Here is a 25,324-nt window from a genome sequence, read left to right as displayed (position 1 = left end):
TTTATTTCCATTCTTTGCATCCAATTCACGGTCTCTATTTCTCTCACTTTCTTTCTGATGATTCCTGGTTGTCTATTTACAGTTTAGATTATCCTGTACTTGGTTGCCAACTTCCTTGACCTCTTCCTCCATTCTGTGTCCATGCTTTTCATGTAGAGATACTTGTGCACTTTAGCCGCCCATTTATTTTCATCCATGTTCCTGAGCCTTTCTTCAAAACTAATTTTGCTCTGTGCTTCTCCGACTTCAAAAGAGGCCCAACCCATGTCACCCTGCACTGCCTCATTTGTGGTATTACCGTGGGCTCCCAAAGCCAACCGGCCTACTGATCTTTGGTTAACTTCCAAACCCGACCCACAATGGAAGTAAAGAAAAGCCCTCTGGGAAGCACTTTACGGAAGGAATTTTTTTTAATGGGTTCATTATTATAAGAGAGAAGCGGAATAGAAACACCTCGTTGCTGTTTTGCCAGAAGCCGAGCATCATTGATAACAGTTAAAGCAGTGAGGCGGGCTAGTTGGTTACTGGATCTGCGGATCTGGTTGCTGTGTTTTCATATATATCCTCAGCCAGGTTATCAGCCCGCACAAACGAACTGGAGCAGATGGTACAGCGGTACCTGCGTGGATGCACAAATGCCTCTTGAGATGGCTGCCACTTACAAAGGTTTGAGGGCGCGACGGGCACTGACATGGCCGCTCGCCTGAGTGGATGCGCAAGTGATCATTCAGGTTGCATCTATGTGAAAAGCTCTGCAGGCACAAATGGCATTTAAATGAACGCTCGCCTGTGTCGACCATGGTGTGCGTTTTAAGACAGAATAGTTTTCCAGTTTCATAGTCACAGAAATCATAGCGGTGGAGGTGTCCCTGCTGCGACTTCTCATCCTCGGCAGTTGTAGCAGAGGACAAATAAATTGCCCCTGCACAATGAAAACAAAACTGCACTTACGAAGTGCCAAAGTCAGAATGCACAGATGCTAGGGCTAATATTGAGCCTTTTGCTCATCCAATCACTCTTGAGGGTGATCTCAGAAAAGACAAACACAACTGGTCGACCGTTCTCAATTGCTCATTATATATTATTATTATATCATTATATATGTGATTGCTTAGTGAACAGGTTGATAAAATCTAAACATACTTTCTTAAAAAAATAAAACTTAGCACAATTAAAGTTATTGAAGTGAGAGGAGGAGTGTACTGCTTACATCTCCTGTCGCTTCACCTAAATAAAACAAGCTTTTCATTCCACGTTGCCATGGCACAGAAGTTTGCATGATATCCTTGATAAGAATCATATAAATACAATACGCACACGAGCCACAGTGCAGCAAGAAAATTTGTCACTGTGACCTAGTTAAGAAATTTTCTTTCTAAATGACAAACTTGGTGCACGGATATCTGTATACCTTACCTGCATGTGTTACACAATGTGACCATGTTGAAGTTCTCATTTAGTTTGGGTCCTTTACTACAGCGTGCTTACTAGTAACAACTGCAATATAATTGATGTTGCCATTATCGAAAGAGTAGAAGAGTGGCACATCTGCGGTTGCCATTAGAATGCCAAAACAACCACTTCTCCTGGACAAGGATAACCTCCTACATCACATAGTTGTTCGCAACGCAAACATATAAATGCGCGGTACAGTGTCCCCTTTACATTGAGCTTACAAAAGCAAAAGCTTTTCTTAGAATGCACCACCCGAGACAACAAGAATGTTCGGGAAATTAGGTTTTGAATTGCGATCAGGTGCCCTAGGTAGAACAGCACCATTATTACAAGTATTTTGTGGTTTTATGCTGGTATTTTATCATCTGACCTATTTACTACGTGCTTAATGCCTAAAACACAAAGCAAAGCACAAATTCGTATCTCTGCATACTGTGGTCATATGCTGCTTCAGCATTTCCTCTTGTTTATTGTCATCACCCAAGTTGTTTTATTGTGTCACTGTTTGTTTTGTTAAGCCTGAAATATATGAATAACCAAGAAACAAGTACGTGGGTCAATGATGAATGCTGAATAATAAGATGACGTACATTTCCAAAAAGGTAAACCAGGAATGCAGTCTCGCAATACAAGAGCTACCTTACCAAACAACAAGCAATGCACTCCATCGATGTACACCACGAAGACGACCATTGTAGAGAATGCAACTAGCAATGTACCTTAATATATAATTGTATTTACAAGGCAACATAATGCAACACAACAGGTAGTGCACAGCATAAAATAAATTGTATGAGCTATACTTGTGGTGCTCCATACAATACCTAAATAGGCCACTGGGCTTATAAAGCTCTTGTGCTTCCATACTTATTTTAACCGAAAAAGATGTGTTACTGCACAGTATAAACAAAGTAAGCAAAGCACAGCTAATTCTTGGAGTTTAAAACAAAAGAACAGAGGCTATGAAGTGAATTTTGTGTTTAGAAACTCTCCAATAAAAGGCTGACACAAGTGCCTTTCTGAAAGAACCTTTCTGAGGGATAGAAAACAAGATTGCTACATACTCTAGCCACTTGTACCACCCCCATCAAACTTAAGCCAAACACGAGAGCGAGTGGCCTACATGACCATCCGCACCATGAAGTGGCAATGGCTGGAACTGCAATGAGACTACGGCTGGGCATGCGACATCTGTCAACAGTATGTGAAACAATTAGTCACTACGCTGACGACCGAGACATAAGAGGTGGGTGCGCATCCCCATATAATGGCAAGCTGCTCCGCTTGTCGCACTCTGGCATGCACTGCCCACGCCATTCAAACTGAATATGTAGACTAAAGTGTATGGCCTCCCATTTAAAGCAGAAAACAGTGTACATGCCCCAATATCTGATCAGCTGCCTTTATTGTGTGTTGTCGTGACAGCCATGTAGCCCACTTTGGCTGAGCGCTGACCCAGCGTGTTGAAGCCACCTCATCGAGAGACCACGCAGCCTCTGCACCAGCCGCCTGCCTCTGGGTCAGCAGAGCAATGATTGGTTACGTATACTGTCAACATGTATCACCTAACTGGCTACACTACTGTCAACAAGTATCACATACCTGGCCGAATTTTTGTCTCGATTCTAGCCATTGCCGCTTTGTACCACTGACGGCCATGCAGGTCGCTCGCCCCGGTCTTCGGTTTGTTTCACGGTGGCAGTAGTAACGATGGCATTGTGTACAGTGTATATATTATTGCATGGCTCAGTCAAAATATGGCCTCATACAAATATAACAGGAGAAATGTGCCACATCTGTGGCGACAGGGCTTCTAGTACTGTAGTTGAATCAGTGGAGGAATGAACTAAGAACATGCATCATAACATTCGGCTCGATCAAAATACAGATCCCTCATAAACATTTCCTAATGAGTGCAATCAATGGCAATAATGAAACTGTTTTCAAGTGCCACCACTAACTACATTCTCTAGGAGCGTGCAACACAATTAATACGAGTTACAGTGGAATCTCGATGATACGAATCTCACGGGGTCACGAAAAATATTCGTATCAGTCGAAATTCATATCATTGAAGCACAATTAAAACTAGCTAAATTAAAGAGTCGGAGGTGAACTTACTCAGGCACACCTACGTAAAAAGCATTTACAGTATAGACCACTTATAACACAACTGTTTATAGTGCAGAACTGGCCACAACGCGGCCTTTTCCGCCTCCCGTTTACCCTCCCATAGAACTCCATGTATACGCATACCGCTTACAGTGCAGCCGCGTGAGACGAAATACCGGTTAAAATGCGGCTTCCGCGGGAAAATTTCGCCGACAAGGGTGGTAGCGAGCACGCTTCTCAACGAGGTGCTCCCACCGGTGGAAGAGGAGATCAACGAGTCAACGAGAGCGATGCGGAGGAGGAGCATCGGATGCGGCGTTCAGTATGAGTGGAGCATGAGTCCAAGGGCGATAAAATCGTCGCCGCGCGCCGTATGTGCGAGTGAAGACGCGTGGGGAACGCGCGCCTTCGCGAAGAGCGAACGCACAGCGGCGAGCAAACGCGACTTCCGTCGCGCGAAAGGCCGCGGGGGTATGGGAGGGAGGAAGGGGGGGCGACACTGTGCTACGGCACCAAATGCGTATCTTGCAACCGGGCGCAAACGTAACTCCCACGCGAAATGAGCAAAGCGGGAAGACGGCGCGGGAGGGAGGGAGGGAGCGGCTTCTACTCTGCTAACAAATGCGTTCTTGTACTTTGCGCCAGTGCGGGCTGTCGGGGTTGTCGCACGCACCGTATCTTGAAAGCGATCTCCACACGGCTCTGACCTTTGTATGCGCTGTGCTTACGCCGCTCAGTTTCCGTTGAAGTGATAGACCGCACGAACCTTCGCTCGCTGCGGCGGCCGCGCTTCCCCATGCCTGCGTAGGGAAAAGCACAAAAGCAACAAAAGCGTCACCGCTTCAAACTCTTCACGCCCAGTCGCGGCCTCCGCGCTGTCCGGCGCCGCGTCCGTGCCTCCGCACCAAAAGAGAAAGTGCGTGACTGCACGCTGTTGTCTTTCATGGCCGTCGGTGGGGTGGCGTTTATTCGTATCAACCGACGCGGGTCGAAAATTGATTCGTAACAACCGTTCTCTAGCACATTACAAAGTAATGGGGCTCGGCCGAGACCACATAAAAATTTGTATCATCCGGAAATTCGTATTAGCCGTGATCGTATCATCGAGATTTCACTGTAATGATACGGAAACAAGATTAGATGCTATTAGTGCAAGCATTCAAATATCAACAATTACCAACGCACATTCCCTATACACAACCATAAATTTCGCACTGTGAAACACATAGTGCTGACTAAATTCTTAATCGCAGTTAGATTCTACATTGTTGCAAAGGAACATCCAAGACAATGAAAAAGCTTGAACAGAATATAATAAAAAAATATCCAAGTACCAATACCAGTATTAGAACTTGGAGAAAAGACAGATGAAACATAACAAGATCACGTTACATCATGCGACAAACAGTAACACAGAAAGAACCAGTCACACACGTGCCAGAAAATTTACGAAGATAAAGCCACTAACAAGAACATACGAGGTCTGTTAGAAAAGTATCCGACCTTATTTCTTTTTTTCGAACACCTGATGGATATGAAACAAGCGCGCTTGCATCAGCAGAGCTTGAACCCTCGTGCGCATGAGCGTATTTTATCCAGCGTGCCGATAGCGTCAGTTGCAGGGACACAGCGTTTGGGTGAGGTAGTGCGCAGTGCTTTCGTCGGTTTTTTTATGCAAGGAAAACGATGGAGCGACTGAAGCAGCGCTACTGCATCAAATTTTGCCAGAAACTGGGCGACAGCCAAGTGGAAACCATTCGGAAGAATCAGATGGCTTTCGGTGGCGATGCTATGACCAGCACAAAGATTAAGGAGTGGTAAAGCCGGTTTAAAGACGGCCGCACATCGGTGGAGAGCGAGCCATGCTCCCGTCGGCCATCAACATGCCGAAATGACCAGGTCATTGCCGAAGTGAACGCTGTGGTGATGCGGGACCGTCGCGTGGCTATCCGAGAAATTGCGGAAGAGGTGGGCATCAACACTTTTTCTGCACATTCCATTGTGACCGAAGATTTAGCCATGAAGAGAGTTGCGGCGAAATTCATGCCGAAGCTACTCACGGTGCAGCAAAAGCAACTTCGTGATAAAGTCTCACAGGACATGCTGGATTCTACAAACAGTGACCCCAACTTCACGAACACCATAATCACTAGTGACGAGTCATGGGTGTACGGGTACGACCCGAAACCAAATCCCAGTCATCAGAGTGGAAGCATTCCACGTCACCAAGAGCAAAGAAGGCCCGCCAAGTGCGCACCAACGTTAAAGTGATGCTGACTGCTTTCTTTGACTCCCGCAGTGTGGTACACCATGAGTACGCACCACAGAGTCAAATAATCAACAGAGTACTACAGGGATGTCCTCCGTCGTCTATGTGATGCTGTGCGGCACAATAGACAGGAGTTGTGGTCAACAGGAAATTGGCACATCCATCAGGACAAAGCTCCTGCACAATTCTCACACTTGATTCAGACTTTTTTTGGTGAAAAACCAGACTCCTGAAGTTCAACATGTTCCTTACTCTCCTGATATGGCCCCCTGCGACTTCTGGCTGTTTCCCAAAATCAAGAGGCCATTGAAAGGAGCGCGATTTCAGACAAGAAGAGAGGACATTATGGCTGCAACGACAGCTGAGCTAAACTCCATTCCGAAAGAGGCCTTCTCGGAATGGTTCCAACAATGGCAGCACTGCTAGGAGAAGTGTGTGGAGTCCCAAGGTGACTACATTGAGGGTGAATAGGTTTCCAACGCTCCAGTTATGCCAGTTTTTTTTTTTTCATCGGCCAAAGGTCGGATACTTTTCGAACAGACCTCATATATCCCTAGTTGTAAACATCTTGTGTAGTAAGAGTGCGAATGTATTATTTTCCAATACGAGTGACACACATGCACGTAGAGAAAGAGGAAAACAAAGATGTTTTCAACAATTAACTTGTCTGGCTAGCATTAAGGCACAATACCACATGCACAGCCTTTGATAAACGTTATGAACAAAGTGCCAAGTGGCAAAGTACAGAAAAAGGCACATACACAGGCACCTATGTGGCTTTCTTTTGTCTAGCTCAGGGCCCTGCTAGGCTAGCATTATTGCATGAACATACCAAATGTGCAGTTTCCTTTCTAGTCTTCCTTCCGTGGTTATTGCCTGTCTTTTTCACACTAGTTATCATGTACCAACTAGACCAGCAGCAAGTTTTACTATGCACTTCTAAGTTTGTTCTGTCTTCAATAAGAAATACCACATAAACATGGTCTCATAAACAGACATAATCTCATGATGACACATAATGAAACACCTTATAATACCCTGCTGGAATATCCTTTGAAAAGACTTTACAGTGCAGTTTACGACAGCATATAGTCACACTTGTCCACCATGATGCACAATTATGTCTACGTGCTCATGCAGCTTATTGTATGTACAGTCGCATCCCCCTACAATGAACACCGCTACAATGAAATTTCCACCACAGCGAAGATTTCCACTTCCGCGTCAGCTGCCCATATAAAGTAATACAAAAAAAGTCTCTTCATAACGAAGGCGTTTTATTCGATATTTCAGCTTCAACGAAAGAACTTTTCGAGAACGAAACTCAAATTGAACTGAAACTGGAACTGCTGAGTAGTAAAATTAGAAGGCCCTTTAAAGCTGTGACGATCGTATGTTCACTTGAACAAGGTTTTCGCGAACGAAATCAAGTTCAAAGTACCGATTTGAGCCACTGCAGTCCATAGTCATACGTGGTCATCCTGCTAGGGTGGCTAGAATCACACTCCTACGCGATACTGCACGGGTACAGTGCGGGATCATCACAATCGCTGCAGTTTTCTCTTTGGTGTGTGTCTGGTCGAAATGGCTACGCCAACAAAGAAGCGTAAATTTCTCTCTCTCGAGGAGGAGGCACATATCAGAATTCAAATCAGAGCTGCCGAATCAGAATTCAAATACCTTAATGATCGGTAAAAATTTGCAGACATATAAGGGCTTGAAAACGTGCTTTTCAGACTAAAGGCTTTTCAAGGTATTCAAACATTCGTCTGAACTCTGTATCAGAAAAAGATGGAACAGAAGTGGAACCAGAATTTTCAGTTTCTTAGATGAACCAACATAGGAAAATAAAGCACACATGGATCTTAAGAACTGGCTCGCATATTAAATTGCTGATGCATTTATCATAGCTAAGGTGTACACTGCCAATGAGCAATAATACTTGGAAGTGCCTTCACTGATATTGTATTGGAGCATCGAAGATAATAAAATGCCGAGGAGACTATAAAAGTAAGAGAAAGATTGTTTATTAACAAACGACTGCAAAGGAGGTTATCACTAAAGTGCAAACAAAAAGAAACCATATGTATAAACATTAGCAATGCACTCATCAAGCACAGTGATTGATATGGTCCTCCAGAAAAGATTCAATTCGTCGTGAAGGCCGGTCATTCAAGTGCAGTAAAGGAATGCTTCCATGCACGAAGACAATGACATGAGCAGAGTATTAAGAAAAAAAATATCGAAAATGACTACTACACCCAAAAGGCAACAAAAAGGTGAGATGAATAGAGCAGATCACATTTTTTCATGCCCACAGAACATAAACTGAATGTACCAGTCACACACATGAAGAAAAATTCCCCACTGTACAACCAGTAGGAGAAGCTATCATACATTCTACAAATCCTAGTTAGTGGGGATGCGAATATTGCACAACTAATCTACTAGTCATACACATGGCAGAGAAAGTAGGGTACAAAAGCGTAGCCAATAATGAACCTCTCACACCAGCCACAAGGCACAATACTAAATGCACAGCCTTTGTCAAAAGAAATGCAGTATGTTACTGATGGGAGCTGCATATGAAATACCTTGCTCACCCCCTCCTGCATTGGTCAAAATGTCATAAAGTACTAGCACGTAACAGTCCTCCAGCCCCATGATCTCCTCAATGAGAAAGCAGCATCTGTGCTCCTACAGGAGTCATTTCTTTTACCAAAGGCTGTACATAATATGCTGATAAAATTTTGCACACTCTGACTCAATAAAGGTCCACATGCCAGCACAATGTCCTGACAAATTCACAGCATGAAAAACAGTGCGAACTGAATACCATGACAGTATCAATCAATGGATCTTTGTTTTTCAGTTTGAGAGCACCTTAATCCACTTCGATATATTGACCCTTTTCGCAGCGATCACGTGGGCGCTGCCATATTTGATTACGTGGTGACGCGTCCATTGCTTGCCTCAACTGCCTCCGTTGTCTCCTTGTTTACAATAGAAGTGTACGATGCCGGTGCGGCTTAGAAAACCTCTGTTTTCGGAGATATCGTAGACGGTGACTAAGTGGACGACACGAAGCTTTGATCACAGCTTCAGAGAACATGCAAAACCGCTTTCGGAGCCGATTAAGCTATGTCCAAATGGCGCAAGCAGCGTATATGTTGCTTGTTCTAAAAGCGGGGCTAAATTTGTATTCCAAGCTATCCAAGCTTTCCAATTATGAATTCAGAATTAGTGTGTTTTGCTCTTTGCTCTTTATTCGTCAAATATTTTGAAGCAGTGGCTTGTCAGTTTCTGACTCAGTGAAGTTCCTCGGTGCGGCCACTATCTGATTATTTTCTGCCTAATCGCTCGCGGGTGTGCTCAGTTCCAATAGATTTGTTCTAGCTGCGCACAAGGCTTGAAACGTAGCTGCTTTGTACATTGCAATACCTTGTAGCAAATATATATTACAGCAAGTAACTCGCTTACTCTTGTGGACCGTCACGAAACATTCAGCTTCGACCACTCGTGCGCTATCGAGCGCTAATACCGTCCCTTATTGTGCGTATATAGTTCGCATATATTCAAGTGTGCGCCCATTCACTTATTCTTGATACGTCAATGATAGAGTGGGTGTAAGTTTTCCTGCCATTTGGGACAGATGTGTATAAATAATGTGCGCGAAACTTACTATGACAGGAAGCGGCGCTCTCCCACTCTCATTGTTTAACGAGTGGTACTCACTCTTGACGACGTTCTGGGGATGAAGCCCTTTCTTTGAAGATTAGCGATACAAGGCTGGCGGATGAGCGTATTTCTGTATAGCCGTACATCACTAGAAGTGCCAGTAACACGTTCGGACAGTTGCAGCAGCGGTCCGCGAACTTGGCCACACAGATTCATTCTATTCTTTACCATGCCAGTCACTATTTTTGCAGCTAACTACTGCACACGTCTTCAATCCACATGATTCAGTTTAGCATGATTGGAGCACAGTGTGTTAGCGAAAACTCAGATGCATTTCCGACAGCTGATCGCACAGAAGCAAGGTACCAGCGTGGTACCTTGCGCGGTCGCTGAGGAGAGGTATGGCGCGCCGCCGTGAGCGCTATCTCGTTTCTGTAAAGCAAACTGCTCCGCGAAAAGGGTCAATACAAATGTACTGTGCGAAATACGCACTGCTATGAACAAGATGCTACCTGGTATTGATAGAGACGACCATAACTTAAATCGTGTTTTTCTATCAATCAACCTTCACTAAGGTTAACAACATAGCACAGTAAAATCTTACGCAGACTACCTCTTATTTCACAAGGAAAAAAAAGGTACGTATAAAACATGTGATTGTGAACATTTGCTTCCTGATGTACCAGAATGCCATGCAGGGTACTGTGCAGGTGTATAGATTCAAAATTTTAGACTTTGCCTAATACATAATGCACACCTACATGGCTGGTGACTCACTGGGGGTTGTCATGGTGGTGTGTTTTCATATGTTTCTTCAAGTGAGCAGACCAAACAAAGGCCTTGGAGCAGATGGTGCAATGGTATGGACGCTCGCCTGAGTGGATGCCTAAGTGAGCCTTCCAGTAGCTCCTATGTACAAAAGTCTGAGAGCACGAGGGGCACTGATATGGTCGCTCGCCTGAGTGGATGCGCAAATGAACATTCAGGTTGGACCTGCGTGCAAAGCTCTGAGGGCATGAGGGGCACTTAAATGGTCGCTCACCTGAGTGGATGCGCAAATGATCCTTCATGTTGGATGGATGAGAAAAGCTCTGAGGGCACAAATCGCATTTAAACGGCCGCTCACCAGTGTGGACACGGAGGTGTTTGTTAAGATGACACTTTTGCGAGAAGCTCAGAGAGCATGAAGGGCAGTGAAATGGCTTCTCGCCCGAGTGGATGCGCAAATGGCTAGTCAGGTTAGATCTTCCTGAGAAGCTTTGAGGGCACAAATGGCATTGAAATGCATGCTCCTTTATGTGAAGCCTGATGTGTGTTTTCAGATTGGACAGTGTTCCAGTTTCATATTCGCAGCTATCACAGCGGTGGAGGTTCACTTCCTGCGACTTGTCATCCTCGGTAGTTGATGGGCAGGATGAATGCTTTGATCCTGCACAATGAAAACCAAATTGCATTTGAGAAATGCCACAATCAGAACACACAGACTCTATTGCTAATGATGAGCCTTTTGTTAGTCCAGTAGTTTTTGAGCGTGATCTTAAAAATTGTCAAACAAACCACTGTTCTGCAATATTCATATTCCCTTCAGGCACCAATTAATTTCTCCACTGGAAATTGGGTTTCAGCACATTTATTGCATCTTCACGATCATGAAAAAACGTAAAGCTACGGAATTATTGGTTTGAGAATTTTCAATTCACCCAATGTAATCAAGTGTATAGAATGTGGACTACATGTGAGAACTCTCTACAGGCATGTCAGGTATGGAAACATCAGCTATTTCATGTATAGCATAACTGAAAAGCACCTACTACCTACTTCAAAAATATGCCTGGTGTAAAACATTGTCAAAAACAGTCAAAAAAGCAGGCCCGCACTACATCGCATACTGCCATTGAAAGCAAGCACCCAGCTGTCTACCTTACTCATATGACTTTTAACACTTTACACCTCACACTTGAAACATTCTACCTAATATTCAAACTTTCAGCACAGGGCCAACCAGAGGCTTATCATGGTGTATGCAACATGTTTTACATATTATCTTTATCATTGCTTTTGCTTTTCATGCACTATCTTGGTATGCACACAGCGCAAAGGAGGGAATAAGCAATTCTTAATGGCTAGGCTTGTGAAATGCAAACATACTTTCACAAAAAAAAGAAAGTTTTGTATTATGAAACGCTTTCACCCTATATTTAAAGCTTAATGCTATCCTCAATATTGATAACATACAAACAATACTGCATGCACAAGAGTGCAGATAAAAATTTGTGTAATTGTCAGCCATTTAGGATACATTCTCTTGAAATGCCTTGAAACTTGAAACTTGATGCCCAGACATTTGTACACAATAGTACATAGTACATAGCCTTTGTTACCCTTTGTGATCATGTTGGCGCTCTCATTAAAGTTTGTTCTTTTTACCACAGCCAATGCGCCGGTAACACTTTCAATATAAGTGCAGGTGAAATTATTGAAACAGTAGGCAAGGCAAACAAGGAACGTCGCCTCACAATGTAATAGCTACCTCAACAAAGAATAAGCAATGCACTCCATCAATGCATTCCACAGTCATGTGTACTGTGGAGAATACAACTAACAATGCACCATAGGAAACTATTGCTTCTACCACACTAAGAAATAGAAAACAAAAGATATTGCATAGCATCAAATAAATTGTGTAAGGTGTCTAGTACTTCTTACCGCATCTTAATGGGCCACTGTGCTTAAGTGCTCATATGCTCTCTTGTTTGTTTTACCCAAACAGGTGCATTATTGCATGGTATAAACATAGTAAGGAAAGCACAGCTAGTTCTTCGAGATTAGAACGAGAACACATGCTACGAAATGATTTTAGTTTTTAGGAACTCTCCAATCAGAGGCTGGCACGAAGGCAATTCTGGAGAATCTTTTTGAGATATAAAAAACAGGACTGGCCCGTAGTTTACCCGCATGCACAATAACATTGTGTCCAGTGTATTTATCATTGCATGGCTGTCAAAATACGACTTTATACAAATATGGCCACAGAAACATGTGAACTGAAGTAGGATACTCCAAAATTTTAATTACTGTTGAATGCCTCATAAAAAGTGCACTCAAGGGCAAAAATAAATGAACTTCCAAATGCTATCAATCAACTTCTCTGGAGCACCCAACATAAGGAAATGCAAAACATAGTGGTATGATGAGGGGATTGGGATTTTAACAAATTGCAAAGGCTATTTCTATACAAGCACAAGCAAGCAGAAAACATATATACAATAATTACAATCACTAGGCTCAACAACTAATATAATGCTCGAAAAAACAGTCAATTCATAATGAATACAGATCATTCAATTACTGTAAACGAATGCTTACGTGCAAAAAGACAATGACACACCTCGAACAGAGCCACAAGAAAGATGGCTCCAAGAAGGATTACACCTATCAGATTCAACAGGCAATAAAAATGTGACTCGATAATAATTGAATTCTGGGGTTTTATTTGCCAAAACCACAATCTGACTATGAGGCACGCTGTAGTAGGGGACTGCGGATTAATTTTGGCTACCTGGGGATGTTTAAAGGGCAACTCCGGTGATTTTTCGAAGTCTATTGACATTAATAAATTTTGAATATATTTGCTCTTTCGCACCCTAGTTATCTGTGTCAAACAATGTGACTGCAAGTCATTTAGTATTCCCAAAAATGAATTTTAAAGATCAGTTGTGTGTTGCCGACTCATGCCAACAAATGTATGACTTTTTACTGGCCACCTTGTGCTCGTGATGTCAGAGGTTACACTGTCACCTCGCCCAGAAGCGATGAAGCTGATCCTCTTTCAACAAGACAGCCGACAATCATCGTTTTGACAGACGTGATAACCTGTGCTTCTCATCGTCTTTACGCAGCACAATCCATAGAGCTTAAGCAAATTAGCTCCATCACGTATCAGGTCAAAAGCAAATGCTAATCCTTCAGCGCTCATGTCGTCGCTGAAATCGCCACTATCTAGTTCGAAAGAGATGAAGAAGCTCCTAGTGTGGTAAGAAGACATCGATAGCTTCGCTTTTTTGTCGAGTCGGACGCAAGTCGAGTGCCTTGCGTTCGGCTATTTGTCTGTCTTTAAGAAATGATTCGGAATACTGGATCATGACACCTGCTCGAATCGAGTGTTGGCCTGGAGTTCCAAGCTGTTTCCTTGTTCAGTGACTAGGAGTAATGGTTGGGTCTCCTGTCCCTTTAGCCTTTTAAGGCCATTCCATACTTTCGAAGGCCAATCCATATTTCAAAAGGTCAACTGCACCCAAATAAAAATAAAATTGGAGTAAAGTGTGGTAAATTTTTCACCCCTGCAGGCATAGTATATACATAAAACATTAGAATTTCCATAGTGGAGCAGGCTACAGCACCTAGGTCACCATACTTTATAGGCTGTACACCAATTATTTGCACTCTTAAGAATCCAGTGCATGCGAATTATTTTGATTCTAATGCTCCGTTTGTGCTTTTATGAAACAACGCTTCATAACATACTATGTAGAGACAAACTTGCTAACCTTAAGTACAGGGATATGAACATCGTTTTATAGTAATTGTGGTAACGGTTGTTCAGTATTCTAAAACTATTCGAAAAGTATTCCACATTCACTTTGATTTGCTTCTGCCATTAATGGATTCGTATTTGATTAGGTCTCAATATCACTATTCGCACGCCGCTAAATAAGTACATCAACCTTACTGCTGCCTACTCCGCGGCACTGTGGTGCAGCGTTTCCATAAAGTTCCTGCAAGTGATTGGCCAACACAAAGAACTTGTAACAGATGGTGCAGTGATATATGATCAAGAAGTCTGAGGGCATGAGGGGCATTGAGATGGCTGGTCGCCTATGTGGACCCTGATGTGCGTTTTCAGACAGAACAGTTTCCCAGTTTTTCAGTCTCAAAGTCACAGAGGTGGAGGTATCTCTGCTGTGACTCATCTTCGGTAAATGTAGTAGAGGATGGATGCCTTGATCCTGCATATTGAAAACAAAACTGCAATTATGAAATGCCAAAATCCGAACACACAGATGGTAATGCTAATAATGAGCATTTCACTAGTCCAGTATCTCGAGGGGAATCTCGGAAAACATCAAAGCATAGCTGGTTGACCTGTCGGATTTTCTCAATATTTACATGACATGATTGCCCAATAACCTGTGTTCTAAAATTTGAACATACTTTAACAAATAAAAGTTTTCAGCTATAAAATCTATTAATGTCAGAGGACGTGGAGTGCAGTGATATCATGGGCTGCCACCTCAGCCAAAGTATTCAATAGGTTGACATAGAGAAGACAAACGTCCATGGACTACCCAGTGAAGCAGGTACACGGGAAAATGATTAAATAGAAACATACATATATAGACAGATGGTTGGCCCCCAAAAGGAGAGAATGTTAACGCATTAAAAAATCCCAAGAAGACAATTATAAAAGAGCTTCTTCGAGTGCACCCACACGGTTCACGTTCACCACTCCTTATCCCTTTCAGCAACCCTGACGGACCGGTACGTTTTCGCATTTCTGTCCCACCGTGTCACTGACATTACATAGGAATGTAAGGACCACACCAAGAGAGTATTTGTCATTATCCGTGTCATTCCTGCCATTCTACATAACCAGAAATAAACCGCCGTGTTCGTTTTACAATATTTAGGAAACAAAAACCTGACCCTGGTTGTGCATCACCTCGGAAACTGACACTGAAAGGGTTAAAAGTACTGCCAGGTCAAACACAAGGCATCCACATATTCAGGAACCTCAACAAAGATGACTTTTCACAAGTGCAGCCACCAAGAGGTTAGAAAGACAACACACAATTAGCTACTTTTGTGCAATGTAAACATTAATGCTTTCAGAAGAAGTAATTGATTAAACAGGCAGCAGTTCATTTGGAGGACACCGACATGTTTCGGTGAGACTTAGCAATCAGAATTTATCATGATTGAGCACTTTGCTATACACACTGGTTTTCTGAAGGAATAGCTGATGGATTAACTTTGCTGTGCTTTCGCATAAAGGAATACCACATTATGGTTACAGTAGTGCACTGCAATGCCCCAACAACTTGCTATATAATGCTGAAGCATGCCTTGTAGTAAATCAACAGTTGAATACAATAGAGGATATGGTGACACTTGTGCTTCCAGATGAACCAGAACATAATAGGTATATGGATTCCCAATTCAGACTGCATTTCACACATAAGGAACATTTTCGTGCCCAGTGACCTACTCCAGCAGTACCACAGATCTGCATTTTCATACTTCTGCCCAAGTGAACAATCTAGCGGTATGATCACTCGCCCGTGTGAATGCACCGGTGATCCTTCAGCTTCCTATATAATGCTTCGCATTCAAAATTTCGTAGAGTTGTCAGTGTGCCATCATTGAAACTATAAACTTGAAACTTTGATAATGACAAATGGATGCAAACGCGGGACAGGATTTCTGGTTACTTCTCACTTTCAGTATATTGTGTAAAGCAAAGGAATGGTCAATGCAGAAAAGAAGATGCCCGGAAGACAATGAAATACGTTACTTTTTAGGTCCAAAACAACAAGGGACCCACATAATGTCTTACCTGAGCACACTGGTCTTTTTTATCAGTAAAAGATCAACACTTAAGAAAAGCGATATGCAGTTAGGTTTTATATACATGTAAATTGCTCTATAGTATTCCCCCACCAGCCCCACCTAAATTTTGTTTACACACTGGAAATAAAGAAGTGCGCTCTGGGGAGCATTTTATGGAAGGAAATTTTTAATAGGGTTCATTATTAAAGAAATAAGAGGAATTGAAACACCTCGTTGCTGTTTTGCCAGAAGGCGAGCATCATTGATAACAGTTAAAGTGGTCAGGCGGGCTAGTTGGTTACTTAATATGTGTATCTGGTTGCTGTGTTTTCATATGTATCCTAAGCTAGGTTATCAGCCCGCACAAACAAACTGGAGCAGATGGTACAGCGGTACGGTCGCTTGCCTGCATAGATGTGCAAATGCCTCTTGAGATGGCTGCCAGTTACAAAGGTTTGAGGGCACGAGGGGCCCTGACATGGCCGCTCACCTGAGTGGATGCGCAAGTGATCCTTCAGGTTGCATCTATGTGAAAAGCTCTGCAGGCACAAATGGCATTTAAATGAACGCTCGCCTGTGTCGACCATGGTGTGTGTTTTCAGACAGAACAGTTTTCCAGTTTCATAGTCAAAGAAACCATAGCAGTGGAGGCGTCCTTGCTGCGACAGCAGTTGTAGAAGACGAATAAATTGACCCAGCACAATGAAAACAAAACTGCACTTACTGAATGCAAAACTCAGAACACACAGATACTAGTGCTAACATTGAGCCTTTTGCTCATCCCATCTGTCCCGAGGGTCATCTCAGAAAAAACAAAACATAGCACAGCTGGTCGATTGTTCCCAATTGCTCATTATATATTATTATATCATTATATTTGTTATTGCTAAGTGAGCTGGTTTACAAATCCAAACATACTTCCTTAAAGGGGCCCTGAACCACCCGTCACGCTTGGTGAACATAGTCGGCGGGTAGCATACGCCGTTGTGAACATCTCAGCTAAGTTCTGCTGTCGTACACAGTCCATGGAGGGCGTCACGTGTTGGAGACGCATAGTGGAGGACCAGAGCATCGCTCCAGCTTTTTCGCCTTTCTCAATCTCGCATGTGCCGATTTTCACTCGGATTTTCATCTCTACGGACCCAGCAAGATTCCCCGATCACGGGGAGGTGCGGAATGACGAATTTGAGCGAGCTTTTGGCAATATTACGATCCATTTTACGATCCAAGGTCGCACTCCTGGTTAGGCTTGACGACGAGTACACCCGTTGCCGGCGGCGGCGGAGCAGCTAAGCTTAACATGGCAAGGAGCGCCTCGGCGCCACTTAGAGAAACCATGCAGTCGATCGAAATTGACGGCAAAGATTTTCGGGAGGACGATGCAAACAATGGTGGTTGGAACCTCGTTCAAAGGAAACCTACGGGCAGAAAAAAGACGGGCGCATTCGAGTTTCTCAATCGTCCCCGGATCGCTCAAGATGGTGGCCGCGTTGGTGCCAAAAGTGGTCGGCGCATACCGGAGCTGAGAATGAAGGTTTTCGCAGCTTCTAGAATACCGGAGCTACCGGAAGAGCATCAGAAGATCATAGAGACCGTGCAACGGTCTCGACTTGAAAAAAGCCAGCCACTACGGCGTTTCTACAGCCATCATCAGAGCGGCGGGGATTTCCAGTATGGAAGCGGAGACCGTCATGGTGTGCCCGAACATTGTTCCGAACATCGTGGTCGTCTGTACGGAAAAGGAATCCAACGCAAGGAAGCTACTGAGAATCAAGTCAATTTCAGTCAACGGCAAAGAACATGAAGTCGGCGTGTATGCTGCTGCCCGGGACGGGTTCGTCAAGGGAGTGCTACGCAACGTAGAGCCGGGAATCAGCGAGGTGGATCTCAACGCCTTCATAGAAAACCGGGGAAATCCCTCGGCGCGACAAGCCAATCGCATCAAGGAAACGAGTTCGGTGATTGTACTCTTCGATGGGGACGAAGTGCCGGAAACGAGTTCGGTGATTGTACTCTTTGATGGGGACGAAGTGCCGGACTACGTGCGAGTTGGCCAGACCCTGTACAGATGCTACCTGTACAAGAAGCAGATCGAGGTTTGCTACTACTGCGACAGCGTTGGACATCGTGCCGATATCTGCCCGACGCCTACGCTGAAGGTATGCCGTGGCTGCGGAATTACAAACCCCACGGTCGGCCACGAATGTCAAGCAAGATGCAAGCTCTGCAGAAAAGGCCACCGCACCGGCAACAAAGCATGTAAGATGCGATAGAAAACGCCGTTCATCATCGGACAAAGAAGAAGAGAGCACGCCGAGGCGCACACTTCAAGTCAAACCCCATGGACTTCTCTCAACTCATGTCCAGCGGTGCAGCGATGACGCAGCAAGGCTGGGTTCAGCCCTAAACGATGGGCGGTGGTCCAATCCTGCCTGCCACGGCAACATGGGCCAACAGACCCCCGCCACCAGAGACTACGAGAGCCAGGCAGCAACAGCATAAAAAAGAAGACAGTGCCGCACCCATATCGCAAGTAAGTGGGGGCATTCGCAAGCGCAAGAAAGAGAGCGAGGAGCTGGGAAAGATTAAGGAAGAAAATGCTCAGCTTAGAGAGCTCGTGGGTGAGATGAAAAAGAGATAGCGGAACTACGGGCAGCTATCTCTGAGCCGCGTCAGGAGCGGGATCAGGCCAGTATGTTGGGCCGCAAAAGAAGGGCGATAGGAGAGACCCCGGAGCCGGATGGCTTCGAGGCATTCCAACAGCAGATTATCAAGACACTAGCCAGGATATCAGAGGCAATAACCAGAATCGGCACGGATATTGTGGACCTTAAGAGACAGGGAACGGAGCAGAATCGAAGGATCTGTGAATTGGAGAAAAAACAGGGCTTGCAGCAACGCACAAACTCGCAACCCAACATACTCATGGCCAGCAGGAAGCTAGATGGCCAGTCAAAACCGTTCAGTAAAAATGGCGGGGGACAATAAAAAACACAGGGATCTACACGCGTGGCAGTGGAATTGCCGCGGATACTGAGGCAAAAAAGCAATACTGGCTCAATACCTGCGCACTGAGGAAGAGAAACTGCAGGTGATACTCCTGCAAGAAACCATAATAGAAGCCGTAACTGTTAACGGATACGAAGTCTCGCTTCACAAAGGGGAGAATGGCAGAGGTGTGGCGACCTGTGTCAGGTGCGGTATAACCCCCATAAACCACGGAATCATGGATAAACGGTCGAACACGGAATACATATGCGTGGAACTTTTGCCGGGTAGACAATTTAGAACAGGTCTCCTTATACTCAATGTATATAGCTCGCCCAAGAAGAAGGGAGAACGCTTCTACGTGCTCATAGCCAAGGCAGCCAGTATATCGGCTAATGCTGGGGTTCCCCTACTTGTAGCATGAGACTTTAACGCACGACATACCACATGGGGCTACGGGGCGAACACACTGAAGGGAAAATTGGTCGTAAAATCCCTTCACGATCATGGCCTCACTCTGCTTACAGATCTACATTTCCCCACTCGCATGGGTAATTCGGTGACCAAACCCTCCTCACCCGATCTCACTTCAACTACACAGGCAACAAAACATGGACGAATAGGGGGAAGACCAAGGCTCGGACCATTACATTGTGGAAACGTGCCTACACGCTAGTTGCAAAGGTACGAGGACTCACAGAATAGTAGACTGGAACAAACTCAGAGTCAGCAGGAAGGATCTTCTTTGCAAGCGTGGCTATGATGACTGGAGGGATAAACTCCCCTCTGACGTCGCTGCCGCCACCAAAGAAGTAGAAACCGACGCCGATATTGAGGTTATGGACAGCCACCTTGCACATCTTATGGAAGCTAAGCACTCCATCAAACAGCGATGGGAAAAGAACAAACTGAACCGAGCGCTCAGGAAACGTATCGCGCGGCTTAACACACAGATAGCCCAGTACGCGTGGGAGCTGGAGAGGAAACAATGGATTGAGGTGTGCAACAAAGTCGACGGACAGATGAGGGTAGGGCGTAAATGGAATCTGTTTAAACATTTCCTCAAGGCAGGAAACACCCGCAGTGCACAACGGTCAGCCATTGAGTGCTTTGTTCACAGGTACTCGAGGGGAGGGACAAATATGAACTCATGGACGAACTCGCACAATGCTACCTCCCGATGCCCGTCGTGAGAGACGAGCCCGAGGAGTCCGTCTACGAAGGAGGGGAGGTACAGGAAATAGATAGCGATATTGCATCATGGGAGGTGAGGCACGCACTCCCCAAGCTCAACAGTATGTCGGCCTCTGGGGCGGACGGGCTTAACAATCGCATGCTCAGAAACCTGGACGACGATTCGGTAGACTTTCTCACTGACATGTTCAACAAACACTGGTGCGCGGGCACTTACCCCAAAGAATGGAAAGACGCTTCGGTAATCCTCATACCCAAACCCGGCAAGAAATCCACACAGGAAAACTTCAGGCCTATCTCGCTAACATCATGCGTTGTAAAAATCTGAACATGTAATCAACGACTGGTTCTCGACATTCATCAAAGGGAGTGACATCTTCCCGTCGAATATGCTAGCCTTTTGCCCACACCTTTCGACGCAAGATGCCATGCTACTTATTAAGACTGAGGTGTTGGACGCCTCGGCCAGGGACCCCAGGGTCATATTGGCCCTGGACCTGACTAAGGCTTTTTTACACAATTGACCATAGTCATATACTGGCATCCATTTCTCACATGGGGCTTGGATACCACTTTCATAACTTCATTGAGGCCTTCCTGAAAGACAGGACAGCGACCATTAAGATCAGGGACGTTCAATCCAAGGAGTACACGCTCGGTAGTACGCGGACGCCGCAACGCGCATTGATCTCTCCACAGCTATATAACATCGGCATGTCCACCCTTGCCAGGAAATTTGACGCGATGAAAAAGCTAGGCTCGGCCATCTACGCCGACGACATTACTTTATGGTCGCTTCAGGGCTCGACAGGAGAAACGGAACAGACACTACAAGAGGCAGTCGAAATAATAGAATACCACGTAAGACGAATTAACCTTCGGTTATCCAGCAGCAAATCAGAGCTGCTGGTTTACCAGCCAATCCGTATGGGGCGCTGACCTAAAGGCTGGATCCCGGTGGAGGAGGTAGATATACACCTAAGAACGACAGACAGCGAGGAAATCCCTCGGGCAAACACACTACGTATTCTGGGCATGCTAATCTCTGCAAACGGGAGAAACACAGCCACGATAGAGAAGCTGCAACAACACACAGTGGCCACCATCCGCCTCATACAAAGGGTCTCTGGGAAGGAGGGCGGCATCAAAGAAGACAATCTTCTTCGTCTCTTTCATGCCTTCCTTCTCAGTCACATAAACTATGTGGCCTCCATGCACAATTGGAGCGCGGCAGAGAAAAAACTCAAGGTACTCGTCAGGAAAACAGTCAAGCAGGTGCTAGGTCTTCCCTTGAGAACTAGCACATTTAGATTACTATCTCGTGTTCACAACACTATAGAATTGATAGAGGCTCAGCGTATGGCACAGGTCGCCAGACTCTCTAAAACCACTGTAGTAAAACGATTCTCGAAAAGAGGCGAGTTGCCTCTTACCTTTGAAAGGACAACTCCACTGCCACAAGCAATTAGAGAAATTATCGTAGTTCATCAGCTGCCTAGAACATGCACCCAATTCACAATGTGGGCAGATGCAAAGCCAGGGCTAAGGCCATCCCAGAGAATCTAGACAGCCAATGGCACAATCTTTGTAGACACCGCTAGAATGACTGCAGACAAATGCACGGTAACGGTAGTTAACAAAGAAGGGCGGCTACTCAATGCTGCCACCGTTCAAACCAAGTCTACCAGCATCGCTGAGCAAGTAGCCATTTCGCTCGCTATGACAATGGAAGATACCTTCACCATCTTCACCAACTCCATGTCTGCCGTAAGGGCTTTCGACTCCAATCACATCGCGGAAAAGGCCGCCATGATTCTGACTCACTGCACTCTCACGGTGTACTCTCACGAGTTGGTGTGGTTTCCCGCCCACCTGGGTGGGGCCGTCGACGGCATCTCCAATCCCAACGAAATGGCTCATGCCTGGGCGCGAGGACTCGCGCGCCGCCCCGGCGCGTCGGGTCCTTCTCGACCGGGCCTCCCGCACCCCGACGCGTGTGGGGCGGGAGTTGGAGATGCTGCTGGCAGAGACTCGCTGACTACCTTTAATGAGATCACGAATCACTACAAACTAGGTAGGAGAACCCTCCCCACTCTGCACAAAGAATTCTCCAGAGGCCAGGAGATAGCTCTCCGACTAATTCAAACGAACACCTTTCCGTCGCCAGCCATTATGGCCAGCTACATGGAAATCTTCCCTCAGTGCTCTCTCTGTGGCAAATTAGCCACCTTTATCACATCATGTGGGGCTGCCCCACTTAAAAATCAACTCAAGGGTCCATCGCATTGACGAGACCGACTTCTACACCTGCATCACGAGCACCGACCTTCGGAGCCAGCTACGGGCGATCCAGGGGGCCTGCAAGGTGGCAGGGGGTCTTGGACCCCTGGTTCTGACGTGGGTGACGCCTCAGGAGGGTCGCTAGTCCACTCTCCCCTAAGGATAAAATAAAGTTCTTCTGTCTGTCTGTACGCGGTCCATGGAGCTCGGAAGCGGAGCGAGAAGTCACCTTTTGTTTCAAGTTACGTTCTTGTTTCAAGAACCCCACGATCCTCGCTCTTTTCTGTGCGCTTTATTTCGTAATAAAGCATGCTCCATCTACTTTATTTCGTAATAAAGCACACTCCAATATGTGGCGGCTATTGGTCGCTGTGGTCGGCTACACCGTGGCCGCCGCGAGGTGCCGCCACGAGTCCACTGGCTGAGCGCACTGCGGCTCTCTGAAGACTGCCGCTTTGGCTTACGTTTAGCGCGACGAAGGCACCAAATCGAAAAGTTGAACTGCGCGCCACGGTGACGTCTCCGCCGTAGCCTTCACAGTGGAAGGCTTGGAGGAGGAAGGGAAGCACAACGGAGGCCGTGTTTGAATGCCGATAACTCCGCTTCTGCTGAACGCATTGAAGTTATTTTTGCGGCAAAGTGATTCTGAAATAGCCTATTTTCACTTCAAATGTCTTTCTCCACTTAAATAAAAAGTGGTTCAGAGCCCCTTAATAAAAATAAAGTTTTACACAGTTAAAGTTATTGAAGTGAGAGGAGGAGTGCACCGCTTGCATGTGCTGTCGCTTCAGCAAAATAGAACAAGCTTTTCGTTCCAAGTTGCCATGGTGCAGAAGAAGTTTGCATGATATCCTTGATAAGAATCATATAAAAACAATATACATACGTGCCACAGTGCAGCAAGAAAATTCATGTCACTGTGACTGTTCAACATATTTTCTTTCTAAATGACAAACTTGGTGCACAGATATCTGTACACCATACGTGCATGTGTTACACAATGTGGCCATGTTAAAGTTCTCTTTTAGTTTGGGTCCTTCACCACAGTGTGCTTACTAGTAACAACTGCAATTGATGTTGCCATTATCAAAACAGTAGAAGAGTGGTACATCTGCGGTTGCCATTAGAATGGCCACACAGCCACTCTCCTGGACAAGGATAACCTCCTACATCACATAGTTGTTCGCAACGCAAACATATAAATGCGCAGTATAGTGTCCTCTTTACACTGAGCTTACAAAAGCAAAAGCTTTTCTTTGATAGAATGCACCACCCGAGACAACAAGAATGTTCTGGGTAGAACAGCACCATTATTACAAGTATTTTATGGTTTTATGCTGGTATTTCATCATCTGACTTATTTACTACGTGATTAATGCCTAGAACAACAAGCAAAGCAGAAATTCTTATCTGTGTATAGTGTGGTCATTTGCTGCTTCAGCATTTCCTCTTGTTTATTTTCATCACCCAAGTTGCTTTTAATGTGTCACTGTTCGTTTTGCGTGACAGATATGAATAACTAAGAAACAAGTACGTGGATGAATGATGAACACTGAATAATAAGTTGATGAACGTTTCCAAAAGGGTAAACCATGTGTGCCATCTCGAAATGCAAGAGCTACCTTAGCAATGAACAAGGAATGCAGTCCTTCAATGAACTCCACGGTCAAGTCCACTGCAGAGAATGCAACTCGCAAAGTGCAATAAAATGCCATTGTTTTTACAAGAAAAAAAGAATGCACACAACAGGCATTCCAGAGCATGAATTAAATTGTGTACGCGATACTTCTGGTGCTCCATACAAAATATAAATAGGCTACTGGGCTTATCGAGCGCACATACTCCTATATTTATATTACCCGAAGCGGTGCATTACTGCATGGTATAAACAAAGTAAGCACAGCACAGCTAATTCTTGGAGCTTAAACAAAAGAACACATGCTATGAAGTGATTTTTGTGTTTAGAAACTCTCCAATCAAAGGTTGAAACAAGTGCCCTTCTGAAAGAACTGTTCTGAGGGATAGAAAACAATATTGCCACATACTCTAGCCCCACTTGTATCACCACCACTAACTTAAGCCGAACACGAGAGCGAGTGGTCTACATGACCATCCGCACCATGAAGTGGCAATGGCTGGAACTGCAATGAGACTACGGCCGGCCATGCGACATTTGTCGACAGTATATGCAACAGTTTGTCACTATGCTGACGACCCAGACATAAGAGGCGGGTGCGCATCCCCATATAATGGCAGCTGCTCCCCTTGTGGCACTCTGGCAGGCACTGTCCACGTCATTCAAAATGAATGAGTAGACTAAACTGCATGGCCTCCCATTTGAAGCAGAAAGCAGTGTACATGCCACAATATCTGATCAGCTGCCTTTAGTCTGTGTTGTCGTGACGCCATGTAGCCCACTTTGGCCGAGCGGTGACCCAGCGTGTTGAAGCAACCCTCAGCGAGAGACCACGCAGCCTCCAGCGAATGTGATTCCAAAATGGGTATGCGCACCAGCCACCTGTCTCTGGGTCAGCGGAGCAACGACTACCTAGTTACGTATACTGTCAACAGGTATCACACAACTGGCCACACTACTGCATACCTGCCAAGTTCGGAGAAACTGAATTCGGGAGATCGTCCGACCGGGGCGGGGGGGGGGTCAGTCGGTCACACAACCCCTCCCTCACCGAACGTCGCTATTCTCAAGTACTGCCAGGAGAACTTAATTAATTACAATTTCAT

The 25,324-nt window shown here is 45.2% G+C and overlaps 2 protein-coding genes across 5 annotated transcripts in view; one reads left to right on the top strand and one right to left on the bottom strand.

Moving 5' to 3' along the window:
- LOC119453641 (oocyte zinc finger protein XlCOF6) overlaps positions 1-25,324 on the bottom strand; it is a 791,503-nt gene that overhangs the window by 12,271 nt on the left and 753,908 nt on the right. Inside the window, exon 11 of the mRNA XM_049668312.1 lies at positions 10,557-10,578. Coding sequence (XP_049524269.1) covers positions 10,557-10,578 — 22 coding nt within the window. The remainder of the gene's footprint in view (positions 1-10,556; positions 10,579-25,324) is intronic.
- LOC119453647 (zinc finger protein OZF-like) overlaps positions 1-25,324 on the top strand; it is a 204,964-nt gene that overhangs the window by 73,275 nt on the left and 106,365 nt on the right. The gene's annotated exons all lie outside the window — the stretch shown is intronic.

Source organism: Dermacentor silvarum, chromosome 5 (assembly GCF_013339745.2).
Source record: "Dermacentor silvarum isolate Dsil-2018 chromosome 5, BIME_Dsil_1.4, whole genome shotgun sequence".
NCBI lineage: Eukaryota > Metazoa > Arthropoda > Arachnida > Ixodida > Ixodidae > Dermacentor > Dermacentor silvarum.
The sequence above is the reverse complement of the archived record's forward strand: the minus strand, read 5'-3'. Positions and strand labels throughout refer to the sequence as shown.